At 41.5% G+C, this 15232-nt stretch overlaps 1 protein-coding gene across 3 annotated transcripts in view; it reads right to left on the bottom strand.

Moving 5' to 3' along the window:
- Positions 1–14157, bottom strand: part of PAH (phenylalanine hydroxylase) — a 69599-nt gene extending 55442 nt beyond the window's left edge. For 2 of the 3 annotated variants that reach the window (XR_003519880.2, XM_027593701.2), the window contains exons 1-2: positions 13962–14157; positions 8458–8565 (exon numbers count right to left, since the gene is read on the bottom strand). Coding sequence is in view for 1 of the 3 variants with exons in the window: in XM_027593701.2 (XP_027449502.1) it covers positions 8458–8565; positions 13962–14018 (165 nt within the window). In the remaining 2 variants the exon portion in view is untranslated. Of the gene's footprint in view, positions 1–3033; positions 3122–8457; positions 8566–13961 lie in introns of those variants that run through there. The other variant, XM_027593702.2, reaches the window with a different exon arrangement.
- Between the last annotated feature and the right edge of the window lie 1075 nt (positions 14158–15232).

Here is a 15232-nt window from a genome sequence, read left to right as displayed (position 1 = left end):
GGAATGGTTGGCAGATGGAAAGCCTGTGAGGATTCTGTGACCTGAGCACTTGTTTATTCTCTCCCTTCAAGTTTTTTTTTCTTTGTTCTGGATTTAAGTTCCCCTTTCTTCTCTCCTGGCCACCCCCTTCAGGTTTCAGCTTAAACATTACATCTGCCAGAAATCTTTCCTGGCCAGCTCTGCCTCAGGGAACCCAGAGCTTCTCACATTTCTGTAGGGGCAGAGAATGACTGTCTGACCCACCCAAGAATCCCCAGCACCTTTATAGGGTCTGATAACAGTAGATACTCAAAAAATATTAATTGAATGCATAAATGAGAGAGGAGGAGCTCACTGAATATCTAATGGGGAAAAGGCATGGGTCATGTGGGCACAGGCAGAGCATAGGAAGTGAATGTGACAAATATTGACTGGGCCTTTTCCATTTGTTTCCAAAAGCCCCATCCACTGTGAAAATGGAGGGTGAGCTCTGAAATGGTTTTGGCTCTAAGTGTCTAGCCTTAGGCAGCTTGCTTAGTCAGAACCTCTCTGTTCCCATCAATTAAATGAGGCTAATTGAGCATACCCATGAACTTCAGCACTCTGTATATCCATATATTTGCTTGTTCTCTCCCCTAGAGAATCTATAGTAAGGTGATTAGTGGAATGCTAGCAGAAGGAGGGAGACCTCTTCTTTGCAACCTCCCCAGAGAGCTGGCATCCAATTTTACAGCCCATTACTAAGCCACTTGCGGCAAAGACTCTCTGGAGACTATTTTTCTAAGAAGGCGCAGACGTGAGCTAGTAGAGGCTAAAAATATAGAGAGTTACAGACAACTTTTAAATAAAAGCATGAAGAATTGAAAATTAGAACAACTGAGGACACTGGAATGTTGGCAGATTAGCAGGTAGAGGCTTTGGTGTATTTCTAATTGTTTGGGCCCAACTCACTAAAACATCTGCTTCACTGTCTCACCACTCAGCAAACACAGGCAAACACAGTACTTCTGTATTTCTGTTATAAATACCAAACTGATTGTGTTACATTCTGTTGTTGTTACTAGCTGCTGCTGACAAGGCCACAAGTCCATTGGCAGGCAACATCATCCCTTAATGGGATGGTGACTTGGGTGCTAATCATCTGATGAAAAGATGGGCTCTCAGGCAGGGAATGAATCCTGACCATGCTGGGAGAAATCTGCCCTCGCTCTGCAGATCTCACTTTTTGTTTGAAGAGCTAGGATGTCTGTATGTCTTCCTGGTGGCTGGGGGCTAAGAAAGCTGTCACCATATGGAGTCAGGCCAGGGGGGCCACATGGTCTAGGTTCATATAACTGTCAGTGTTTCGTTTATTACTCTGAGCATGTATTAATGTTTAGTTAAATGTCCCTGTTGCATCTCTGATATGCTGCAAGCCATCAAAGGATGGTCTTGCTAGTTAAACAGAGATATGACTGTAGTGAGGGATTCATAGGGTACAGGTGATTCCCCCATATGGAATGTTCTCACTCCATTGCCAATCTTGGGGGAGCTGGATAGATTTGTATCCTTTGTCTCTATTAAGGAAAGGTAAGTTTATTTACACCATCATTTTTGTTTTGATTCTGCCCTGGCTTTTGCTGGCTGTTTTCACGGTAGTAATACTTGAAATCAATGCCTTCTAGCACCCTTCCACAGTAGAGATATTGCCTTTAAGTGATTTGAAATATGCTTCTTGTAATTTCTACACCTTGCCCTTTTACCTCTGAAGTAATAGAAAATGAGTAGTATTTTTCTCCCATAACAGCTCTTCAAATATTTCCTTGCCCCATCTTCCCTCTTCAAGACAAACAATCCTAATCCTTTAACTTTTTCATACTGCCGGGAATTTAAGAGTCCCCGAAGTTCTGTGACCCTCTAAAACTGTGGTCCATAGAAATGAGAGTAAACATTTATTTTTTTAAGATTTTATTTATTTATTTATTTGACAGAGAAAGAGAGAGAGAGAGCACAAGCAGGGGGAGCAGCAGGCAGAGGCAGAGGGAGAAGCAGGCTCTCCGCAGAGCAGGGAGCCCGATGCGGGGCTCGATCCCAGGACCCCGGGATCATGACCTGAGCCGAAGGCAGACGCTTAACTGACTGAGACACCAGGCACCCCAAGAGTAAACATTTATTCAGCTCTTACCATGTGCCAGATACTCTTACAAATATTTTACATGCATTAATTCATCTGATTTTCATAGCAGCCCTATAATATAGGCTTATTGTTACCTTTATTTTAAAATAGGAAACTAAGCCACTAAGAGCTTATATAACTTCTCCAGGCCCATCCACCTCATACACAGTGCAAAGGGTGTTGAACTTAAACTGTTTGGTTCTAGACAGTATACTCTTAATCCAATGCTGTTCTACTTGTTGGGACCCTAAACCTAGGTTATAACTGGTGGTCTGGAGCTCATAATTCTAAAATGCATAACTATAGAACAGCAAAATATTAATAAGCCTTCCTTGAACAAGATCCCCTGGCCAAATACATTAGGGAAATACTGAGTAACAGAACATTCTCCTCTGCAGGGCTTCCTGGAGATAAATATCTTCTCCGCAGGGCTTCCTGGAGCCTTTAATATGTGTATATGTAAAATAGCTTTCCAAAATCTAGATGTAGGATTTTCCAGACATATCCACACTTGGAACGCTCTTCTCATAAAATACCTAATTCTAATGTATAGAATTCAATAGAATATTGTTTAGAAAACACTGCATATAGTTTAGATTCTTTCATTGGTTTTGCCTTTTATTACCTTTGGCTTCATTTTATATGGTACAGAAGTTCAGTGTCAACTACAAAATTTAGGGGTTTTGTTTCTATTTCCATCTAATGCTTGCTCTTCCACCTCATTCACCCAGATATCATGAGAGATATAAATACACAGACACACTATGGTCACCACAGTCTCTCTGCTCTACCAAGCTACTCTGCTTTTCACTAATGGCCTTGCCCTGACTCTTGGTCAGTGCCATTTGCCTGTGAATGCTCACAAACCATATTAAATAATTCATTCTAGATGTTTTTACCTCGTTCTGGAAAGAAAAATTAAAAATCAAGACTTTGGACTCTCTCTAGTCTTCTAACAGATGTTATCTTCTCATGTTTATAATTTTTCCAGGATTTCTGATAGGGCTCATAGATCACATGTGGAAGGGATAAAAGAAAAGACATTGTATGAGCATCTTCTGTAGGCTCAGAGACATATCACACATTTTATGTAGCATATAAAATCTCGTGGCTCCCTGGAGGTATGAATCATTAGCCCCACTTTATAGATGAATAAACACAGGCATATGTGTTAAATGATCTGCCAAAGTCAATGAGATCTGGGATTCGAACTTCATAGTACAAAATCTATGCTCCTAATACTCTTTATATCACAACATGTAGCTACAATGGCATTTGGAACAAAAGATATAAACTCTTGATAAGTGATCCTTTGAATCTTGATAAAGTCTTGGTCCCAGAAAGCTCCCTAATTCACCCCCTTAGAAGTATTAGATGGTGATGGGATAAAGTGGCTTCCCCAAGGACCCAAATCCTGAGATTTAGGGTTAGCATGAAAGCCCAGCCATATTTTCTTGGTTTTCAATTCTTTGTTCTGGCAGTCCCAGTTCAAAGATCATTCTCTTGAAAAGAAGACATGCAAAATAATGGTTATATTGTTTTGCTTTCTCATAAACAATTGATTTTTCTCTGATAAAAATGATAAGCCTGGGGTTTTAGAACCACAGACCCTAGGTCAATTTCTGAGGTTCTACCACACTGAGTATTTACCTTAAACAAGCTACTGAGCTCCCTGACCTTTAGCTTCCTTGTCTCTAAAATGGGTATGATATCACCTACCATCACTAAGTAACAAATGATTTAATTTATAGAAAAAATTAAAATATTCTGAGTATTAAATATGATTTATTTCATGGAAAGTAGTGGGTATAGTCCTTGGTGACAGTGAGAACTCCTTCCTTGGCAATAGCTTAGAGCAATGATTCTCATTCCTGATTGGGCATCAGAGTCACTAGTGAAATTTCAGAAAAATTCAAGAACAAACAAACAAAAATCCAAATCCATAAAGGAAGTGACTGAAAATATTAATTACATTAGAATTTTAAAGTTCAGTATGACAAATGATACCATAAACCCAAGCAGAATAAAGAGACTAGGAGAAAATATTTGTCATCCACACAATGGTATTCAGATTACAAAAAATTGTCAAGAAATCAGTAAGAACAAGATAAAATTGCAGCAGAAAAAATCTAAATCTGAATGGACAAGTCACAATTTACAAAAGAATAAAATCTAAGGTCATGTAATATGAAAAGACACCCCATCATCTCACTCATAATCAGGGAAATGAAAATTAAAACAATAAATTACCACATCTCACCTACTCTATTGTCCAAGATGAAAAAGCAATAGTAAGCAAATAACCTTAAAAATATAGAGAAATGGGTGTTCCCACAGTAAACTAATGTTAGCATAAATTGTTACAGGACATTTGGAGGACAACTTAAGTTTCTTTTAGAACTAAAAATGTTGGGGAACCTAGGTGGCTCAGTCGGTTAGGCATCCAACTCTTTTTTTTTTTTTTTTGAGAGAGAGAAAGAGAGAGAGCATGAGAGGGAATAGGGTCAGAGGGAGAAGCAGACTCCCCACTGAGCAGGGAGCCTGATGCGGGACTCGATCCTGGGACTCCCGGGTCATGACCTGAGCCGAAGGCAGTCGCTTAACCAACTAAGCCACCCAGGCGCCCAGGCATCTGACTTGATTTCAGCTCAAGTCATAATCTCAGGGTCGTGGAATCGAACCTCATGTTGGGCTCTGCACTGAGCATGGAACCTGCTTGGGATTCTCTCTCTTCCTCTGTCCCTCCCCTCCCACCCTTGTGCTCTCTCTTTAAATTAAATTAAATTAAATTAAATTAAATTAAATTAAATTAAATTAAATTACAATGTTCATCCCTAGGACCAGCAATTGAAATTCTAGGTACCTACCCTAGAGAAATATTTGCACATTGCATACCAAAAAAATAAGAGGAAAGAACAGAGTACTGCAGAATTGCCTGTGGCTTCAGAAAATAGGAAACAATATGGATGCCCAAAATAGGGGGGTTGATAAATAAAACATGGTATATGCAAATTAAGAACTACTCTTCAGAAGTTATTAACTTGATCTGTATGTATCAACATTTATATATCTCAAAAACACTGCATTCAGAAAAAAAAATACATAGCAATTCTTCCTGAACACTTCATGTGTAACTAACTACTCTGAGGGTTTTACCTGCATTAAGTCATTTAATCCTCAGAACTACCCTTCGAAACAGATGCTATTATTATCATGAGGAACTGAAGCACAGAGAAGTCAAGTGATTTTCCCAAAGCCATCTCTCCTGAGTCCATGCTCTTGACGGCTCTACTGAACTGACCCAAAATATACTAAACTCACAATAATGCTGCCTTGGCCAGGAAGTTTGCAGCATGACAGGATTGAGGGGAGATCAGAAAGGACTACAGCAGCATCTTTAATGTTGTATTTCTTTTTTAAGAAACAGTATGTCAATTTGTAATTTTTGAAACCATAATCATACATGAAAAAAATGGAAGTGAACTTGTCAAGACGTGAACAGTGGCTGATGTGGATGAGGGGAATATGGGTCGTTATTTTTCTTGCACTTTGATACACGTTTCAATTTGAAAGAAAGAAGGAAAACCTGGTGACAGATCCCTTTCCCTCAAAGAATAGGAGGGTGGAGACACGATACTTGCATTTAAAAAAAAAAAAAAACTCCAGAAGAATCCAGATGTGCAGGGACAAGTGTATTTGGCAAAGAGGTGTGAAGTGTCAGAGAGAGCTCATGGCTTGGAAATCCAGGATCCCATCATCAGCATACATTAGCTGTGTGACCTTGAATGAATAACTCAACCTCTCAGAACTATACTTCCTTCATGCAGAAAATGCAGTAATACCTCCTCCACCAGGTTGAATGGGGACCAAATCAAGGATCCTCCGTGCCTGGTTTATCACATGCTGTGGTTCTTCGGACACTAGAATTCGATTTTCTATCTTCCTTCAACACTTTGAATGAGTATAACTTAACTGTGCATTTTGCCAGTCTGTTAGAAAGGGTAGAAGGGATGCTGGTCTGTACAATGTCTAGAACAACTTCTGAAATATATTTGGAAAAAACACAACACACACTAACAAGAAACCCTTCACCAATCCCAATAGAGTGACTTCTGTTTCCTCCTCTGTGAATGTGTATAATTACCACTTATTGACCATGGCAGGTGAGTTTTGAATAATGCTTTAAAAAGTTCAACCTGAGTATGTACATGCACACACACACACACGCACACACACACATGCACACACACACCCCTCCCCTGGGTGCATTTTATCTAGTCTTGGTAATTTAGTTACTTGTGGTTTATTTATTAGGTTGAAAACATCCTGTTAATTTACTATTATTTAATTTATTAACTGATTAAGGCTTGACCTCTCAAGGGGAAAATTCTGACTAACTGTATAATACAAAGGCTAAAATGTTGCATAGGAGCATTTTACAGATACATTCTTCCTCCCGAACAGTTTGTCATTCAGAAAATACTCTGCCTCTCTTCTCTGGGCTCATGGTTTTCTCTCATTCGGTAGACATTCCCCTCCCCACCCCACCCCCACCTCCTTGAATAGCCAAGTTCAACATTTTTAAAAACAGGCTTTATTTTTTAGATAGATTTTAGATTTATAGAAAAATTGAGAGTATAGTATGAAAGATTTCCATATACTCTTTTTTTTAAGATTTTATTTATTTATTTGAGAGAGAGAATGAGAGAGAGAGAGAGAGAGAGAGCATGAGAGGGGGTTGGGTCAGAGGGAGAAGCAGACTCCCTGCTGAGCAGGGAGTCCGATGCGGGACTCGATCCCTGGACTCCAGGACCATGACCTGAGCCGAAGGCAGTCGCCTAACCAACTGAGCCACCCAGGCGCCCTCCATATACTCTGCACCCAGTTTCCCCTATTACTAGCATCTTATGTTAGTATGGAATATGTGTTATAATTAATGTATTAATACTGATGCATTTTCATAAACCAAAGACCATAATGTATTTGAATTTTTTTTAGTTTATATCTAATATCCTTTTTCTGTACTAGGCTCCCATTTCAGACCCACATTACATTTAGATGTTATATCCCTTTAGGCTCCTCCCTTGAGTGTGACAATTCCTCAGATGCTTTTTGTTTTTGATGACCTTGATAGTTTTAAGGAATATGGGTCAGGTATTTTGTATAATGTCCCTTAATTGAGGCTTGTCTGATGTTTTTCTCATAGCTAGCCTGAGATTATGGTTTCAGGGGAAGAAGACCACAGAGGTCAAGTACCATTTTCATCAAGTCGTACCAAGGGTTCATCCTACCTACATGAGTAATCACTGTTGATATTGACCTTCATCACCCGGCTGATCTACTGTTTGTTGGGTTCCCCACCCCCTTTCCATCCTGTCCTGTTTGGAAGAAAGTCACACTGTGCCACCCACACTTAAAGAGTGAGAAGTGATGTTCTTCTTTGAGTACAGACTATCTACTTAAATTATTTGGAATTCTTCTGCATGGGAGAAATGTCTCTTCTCTGTTGATTTATGTATTCAGTCACGAGATATAATTTAAGGACTTATTTATTTATTTGCGAGAGAGAGAGAGAGAGCGTGTGTGCAAAAGTGGCAGGGGGGAGCTCAGAGAGGGAGGGAGAATGAAACCCAAGCAGACTCTGCACTGAGCCCAACCTGGGGCTCCATCTCATGACCCTGAGATCAGGATGCCAGCTGAAACCAAGAGCTGGACACTTAACCGACTCTGCTACCCAGGAACCCCACGAGATATAATTTTATTAAAGAAAAATTGGGGTAAAAAATTAATTGGTTCAAAAATATTCCTTCTTAAAATCTAGGAGAAAAAAAATAAAAAAATAAAACCTAATTTGCTTTGCTTCTATTTAAATTTAATTTCATTCTTTATTGAACATTAAATATGTATAAAACTGGTCTGTAGAGGATATACAGATGACTGAGCTGAGGTTCCCTGCCTGAAGAAACAGGCCCAGACAGAAAATGTATATACGTAACAAGGCAGATAAGTGCTGCAGTTAAAAGTAAAGTGCTTTGGGAGCACCGAGAAGATAGTAATTAATTCAGGGAGAGCTTGATAAAAGAAGTCTGAAACCAGGGCCAGCTTTCTGTGCATGCAACTAGTGCCTCTGATTCTGATTATGAATGGAGAAACAGCAGTCCAGCTAGAATGACTTCACTAAAGTCACACAGTTGGTTAATGTCAGCGTCTAAACTGAAAATCAAGTCTTCCAGTTCCAGATCCCATGTTCTTCTTGCTGCACTCAATTAGAAAATGACCCATAAGTCCACTACACATTATCCAAGGCGGAAATGAGTACTTACCTCAAATAAGCGCAAGACTTTGGCCAGGGCACCAACTTCTTCTTTGAGTGAGAAGATCAGAGATATGGCACCATTTTGATTGGAGTTGTCTTCAATATAGCTTGTTTCCTACAAGATGAAGCGCTTTTGGTTAAAATATTTTCCTGTGAAACCTCCAAGGCTGAGGCCGGCATGAACTCTCTCTTACAGTCAAGGCTTGGAATACAATAAGCTACATATATTCTACACAGAATATAATTTCTGGTGGAAAATAAGTAAGTCAAGGGAAGTGATATTTTCAATGATGCTCATAGGTCAGAATTCAATTTTAGAAAACTTCAATTATTCACTGATGTCACCAGTCATCTATAGATTCAATACCTTTTAATGAGCACCTACCAAGTGCCAGACACTATTAGGACTCTGAAATCCACAAATGAATAATCCATAAATGACTAAATGAATCAGGAGCTCAATATTTGGCTTACTAGACACATTCACCACAGAAAGATCCTTAGAGATGGTACAATACAGTTCAAAAAGTATCCGGGAAAACACTGAAAAATATGGCGTGGAAAGTACTAAAAATGGGTGTTTGAGACCAGTGATCTGGGTTGAAGTCCTCTGTCTCCCAGTTATCAACTGAAACACTTTGGGCGGATAGCATGGCCTTCTAAGTTTCCTTATCAGGAAAACCATGCTAATCATAGCCCTGTCAAAGCAGTATTCACATAATGAAAAAAACAAAAAGATAAAACAGCTTACATATAAAAATGATGGAAATATTATAAACACACAATAATGACTTCTTGGCCTTTGGCAAAGATCTCAGGAAAGCATCACACTCAGGAAAACATTGTCTGGTATGCTAGGATCTAAGATATCCAGTTATTGAAAGAGTCACAAAATACATAAAAGTAATACAAATAACCTATCAGAAGATGGATGTCTTATACTACACAGCAAAGTTTGACATGGATCTAGCACTTTCTACATGCACATGACAGCGAACTAAGGTGGGATTAGGTTTGGCATTACAGAGTTTGCTGCAACCTTTAAAAATTGTACAGTCAAGTTTTACAATAATATATAAAGTTCTATATGTGCCCACAAATCAACAGCATGTATCTAAAACTAGGAAGAAAAGAAACCGTGCAGAACAATTACTCTCTTGTAAGGATATTACTCTCTTGATGAAATTAGTGGAATGGATGTTACATCACCTCAGTGAGAAGGCTGTGTTGGGCGGGATCTCCCAGTGACTCAGCATAATAAGCCCTGTATGAATATTGATGACCCCTAGAATGAAATTCTTTTCATCAGAAAAGTCAGATTTTCCCGGAACCTCACCCAAATAGAGGTGGGGGTGGCAAGAACCAAAATTATAAGCAGGTGTAATTAAAGGGAGTTTCACATGAATTGGAAGACTGAACTGTTATACATCTCTAAATAGACCATGATATTAAGAGCCTATAATGTCCCAGGCATTATAATAAGCTCTTGATTTAGATTCTTATTTAATTTTGTTACAATTTAGGAAGGAGGTTTTATTATCCACCAAGTGTCCACTTTTATTGACAGCAACGGGAAGCCTTAGAGAAGGTAAGTAATTGCCTACGTCCACGACTCACAGCTTCTTCTTGCAAGACCCTGTCCATCCTCTCCCTTTCTTAAACCCTGCCAGAGATATGCAGAGGAGCCTCTGACGCCAGTCCTCTTCCTCCCAGAGAACACTGAGCCCTTAGTCCTTTCTGGTTTCCTTGAAATGGCAAAAGATTTCCACTTCTGGTTCAATTGGCAACATTCTCTTCTGTTGGCCTCTAAGAAAACTAACACGTTTCAGATACACCTCGACAGACACCACCTATGACTGGGGCAATTCAGGCTTGAATGCACCCTTCCTCAAGACTCCCATCACACCACCTTCCTGCTCCTGTGCTGGTCCAAGTCCTATCTGATCTTCTCCAGAAATGACCCTCGGGGTCAGGTCCTTCTTTTGTTCCTACTGCTACCACACTAATCCAGCTCTTAGTGATCTGTATCGATCCTGCCCTAACAGAATTTTGCTTGTGTCCTTCTTCTACTCAGAATTCTTCAAAGGCTCCCCATGGCCAGCAGGATAAAATACCTCTTTCTGATATTCAGCAGTATCTTGGGACCTCATTGCCTGAGGCCCACCCACAGGAACCGCCTCTCCAGCAAACTGGCTTTCTCTTTTCTTTTCGGCTCCTCATTAAAGCAAATGCCCTGCACCTCTCTCCCTCCTCCCCTTTCACATATCTTAGCCTGCCTCAAAAGCCCTCTTTGGGTCTCACTTCTGCCAGGAGACCACTGTATTCCCCAGCTGAGGTGAACAATCCCTCCTGGTTCTATGCATTCCATTTGGCTTCTGCTGCCCAGGTGGGACTTGACTCACAGAGCTGGCCCTGTCTTTAGAGTTCATCTAGTTCCACCCCCTTATTTTGCAGATGGGAAACTATGCCAGAGAGAGAAAGGTGTGACTCCTCTGAAGTGACACAGGTGGTGGGTAGCAGGTCAATAACCCAGGCTCCTGAATATCATTCTGTATAATTCCTTCTGCTATGGGCACTATGTCCCATACTATGGCCCTTATCTCTTATAGACCAGTTATTCAATACCACCCCTGACAGCCTATGCTTACTCACGCCTGTCCCCTTCACTTTCTCCCCATATGCTTTCTAGATCAGAGTTTTTCAATGAGTGTTCCTTGTTTCTCCCCTTCAAAATCACCTGGGGGGTTCTTTGTTCCAGTGCAGATTCCTGGGCCCCACCCTAACCTAACACTTGAGTATCAGGGGTAGGATCTGAGAATCTGCATTTTCAAAAGATCCCAGATGATTCTTAGCCACAAAAGATTTTGAAACCACTGATAAATGCACAGCCTATTTTTTTTAATTACGACTTTTCCCAAATGTGTCTGCAAATTCACATTTACCATATGATAAGGTACTTCTCTTTGTCATTCTTAATATTAATAATAGGACTTGCCACTGAATGAATACCCTCTATGTGCCAGGAGCCATACTTGGTGATTTTTATAGTTAATAAGCATCATCATTGGCAGCAACTAGCACTGTTATTAAGAGTTAACATGTAATTAGCTCATCCAGTCCTCACAATAGCACCATGAGGTAGGTGCTATTATTTTGCAAATGAGGAAATAGACCTTGTTAGGTTCAGTGAATTGTCCAAAGACACGCAGCTAATGAGCTTGAATTTGAACGTGGATCCAACAATTCCACAATCCTTATTCTGCCTCCCAGTGACAGACCCAACTGAGACAACAGCTCCCCTTTTCAAAACTTGAGGGATCTTAAATGAAAAGAAGCTCATGGAAGTTTGTGATACGGTGTGTGGCCTTGGGTGGATTTTGGTTCCAATCTTGCTATGTTGATCCAGCATGGGACCTTGAGCAAATCTCTCCCAGAATATATTTTTGGCTCATAATCTATACCTTATTTGTTTTCAAAAGACGTGTGAGTTGACTTAGAAACATCTATACCCAGGATGGATAAAAGTAGAGAAAAGTAGCTCAGAAACAGATAGGAAGAAATAGGGCAGGGAAAATGAACTTTACTAGCACCACCTATTTTTCTCCACAGCTCTTTTCTCTACATGAAATTATGTGTCCATTTGATTCGTTTTTGTTTTGTTTCTCTCTTCCACTAGAATATGTTTCACTGGCGCAGAAACTCTGCTGTGCCCGGCACATAGTAGGGACACAATTAGTCTCCTGTGTGAATGAAGGACCCAAACATCTCTTGCAGGGTTGTCATGCCTGTTGTGTGTGTAGAGCACATGATATGTCACATGCTCTCCAGCCTTGTATCAGAATTATGTCGGGTGTGTGCTATTCATCTGGGTCGGGAGCTTCGAGAAGGCATAAACTACGTCTTTTTTGCAGACTGTCAGAGCTGGAAGGAATCCTAAAAACTATTCCAGTCCTATCCCCCCAATCTACCGCCACCTCAAATTTTCCAGATACAAAACTGAGCCTCTCCACCCCAGTTAGGTGACTTCCCCACTACACAGCTTCAGTAAACCAAAGACGAGAGCTCACATCTCTTGACCCCATGTCCAGCATCCCTCCGTGGTGTAGCTGTCCTCAACCACTGTGCTTTACTCAGTGCTTGTCTCTCTTGCCAATGTTCCAGACACATTTTGTCAAACAAACAAATCAGTTCTGGCTAGACACTATGCTCCAGGAATTTTGCTAAGAGCGTTACAGAAACTGTTTCATTGAATTCTCATCCCAAGTCTAGGACATGGGTATTTTTATTCCAATTTTTCAAATGGATAAGCCTGAAGCTTTGCGAAGTTCAATACCCTGCTTTCAATGCAAAGGTATTACCCAACCTGTTCTAAACCTTTCTCTCTACCCCCAATCATCAAGAGTAACAATCTGTGGTTCTCAGTCTTCTAACTGTTCTATAAATAAAGCTTTAAGCTCCCATGGCTCCCTAACCAGATCACTGTCCCACTTCCTCCATTGCCAATGGCACTGGAACTAAATGATGACAGAGCCAGGCTCTGTTCTGGGATCTGTTTGTTGCCCATGCTATCCCTCCTCAACAGGAAGTTCTGTCTATCAAGCACTGCATACCTTTTTCAAAGGAAGTCTTTCTTACGGGACTCAAAAAAAGTCAGTCCAAAGTTCTGTGGTTTCTCTAGTTATACTAAAACATCAACCATTCTCTCCGCTCCAGCCTGTGTGTTCTCTAGATGGCTCTCACTAATCCTGCAGATGACACATGTCTGTAAAGTCGTGTTACCTCCCAGGGCTGGGCTTTAAGTCTGAATCCTAGAACCTGGGAGTGTGAAAAGTCAATTAAAGAATGTGTCCTGCAAGTTTGCACCTCAAGAGAAAGGCAATGAATCCCAGAGAACAGAATACACCCCGAGCATTATCCCCAAGTCACATCTAGGGCTCTCTCACATTCCCAGTCCAGGGCTGTCTTGTTCATTTTCCTCTGTTTAATTTTCTCGTTCCCCAGGTATGAGTAAGTCTGAGATGTCCTCATGCCTCATTTTCTCCCAAAGGTGAAAAAAAGGATAAAATTTCTTACAATTTTGCCATTTTGATAGCTAGCTGAGAGCACTTCATAAATATGACAGGAGAGCAGATCTAGAAGAATCCCCTCTCCCATTCCAGATCATTACGAACCAGCCGCTTCAGGGTAGGAAAGAGAAAACAGGCAACAGAGAGGGACAGTGACTTGTCCAAAGACACACAGCTAGTTGGGGGCAGCTCTGAAAGCCCGATCCCCACTTTCTAAAGCAGCACTCTCCCTGAAAGCCCCACAGGATAGATGTCCTTCCCTAGGGAACAGTTGTTGAGGACCTGTGCTATCTGTTGCCTTCCTGGACATTTTCATCACCTTCAATTAAATTCAGACTCCTCCGTGAGCTTAAGGGAGTAGGAAACAACATTCCTCAGACCCTTTACCACCAGGGACCAAGTTCCCCTCCCTGCGCAGCGTGCAGCCGGGCCAGCTCTGGCTCACCTGTGCGTAGGAGAGTTTCTCGCCAGAGCTTCCGTTCCCCAGGACCGTAGCTGACATGCTGGCTCCCTTCGTGAGTAAGGTCTCTAACTCTGGGGCGTCGGTGGCAGGCAGTTTTGCAAACAGCAGGTGCTGCTGAGGTTTTTAACCTGGCGTTAGGAGGGGAGGACAGATTCCAAAGATGTCCCCTGCGAGGTACCGGCCACAGTAACGCCCCCAGTAGGCGGTAGGCGTTGTCCTGACGCAGTGGGCTCCAGGTCATCCAGCGGGGCCACCGAGAGGAGGGTGTGGCAGACGCCGGGAGGCCGGACTTGGCTGCAGGCCCTGGATAGAACTTGGGGCTACCTGTGCGCTGGGGATTAGGCAGAGTTGGCAAGTCCGTGATTCAAGAGCACGGGAAGCGGGTTCTTTGCAGTGCGAATAACCTGGAGATCTGCTGATGACAAAAATTGTAAGAAATAATCCTTTCTTCCCTCACCCGCTTCCCCATGGGAGCAGAGCCGGGATCCTAATTTAGATTTCGATTAGGGGTCGGGGGCAGGGTCCTTTCTATTAACCATTAAGCCAACTATCTTTTTGTGCTTTGACTTCAGAAAGCTACAAAGAGGTAGCATTGTAACACTGAGCACAGCAATAAAGAGCAAAGGTAAGGGCACAACCTGGGCTGCAATGCATTCACATGTCCTTGAGCTGTTTACCTAACTGCTGAGAGCGCTCAAAAGACAGTGGTAGAGCCACCTTGCCAGGATCTTGTGAGAATACGAATAAGAATGAGGTCATGCATTAAACATTTAGTACAGTTCTTGCCATATAGCTAAACAATAAATAGAAGGTACTGTTTAAAAGGATGTGACAACAAATAATCACTGAGGATCTCTACTGTGGGCCAAGCAGTATTCCAGGCACTGAGGATCAAGCAGCGAATGAAGTAGAGGATCCTGCCTCCCCTGCCAGGCTGCCATTCTGTGTGCAAGACAGAAAATAAATTAATAAATAGATGTAGTCAGAGCTAAGCCTTCAGAAGAAAATAAAACAGGGGGAGGGGCGAGGACTGAGCTGGTGGGTATTGAAGAGTGGACTCCTTCAAACAGGTAGGAAGATGTCATTCACCCCCATATTTTCAGATCAGGAATCTGAGATGAGGCATTCATTGCCAGTGGGAAAACAAAATTTAAAAAGGACACTGCTAAGTCAGAGGTTCAGAAAAGATGTGAAAAAATCGGGGCATCAAAGCCTTGAGGGCCTGCTTAATATTTACCCAGGATAGAAAACAA

This window comes from Zalophus californianus, chromosome 9, assembly GCF_009762305.2.
Source record: "Zalophus californianus isolate mZalCal1 chromosome 9, mZalCal1.pri.v2, whole genome shotgun sequence".
Taxonomy (NCBI): domain Eukaryota; kingdom Metazoa; phylum Chordata; class Mammalia; order Carnivora; family Otariidae; genus Zalophus; species Zalophus californianus.
The sequence above is the reverse complement of the archived record's forward strand: the minus strand, read 5'-3'. Positions and strand labels throughout refer to the sequence as shown.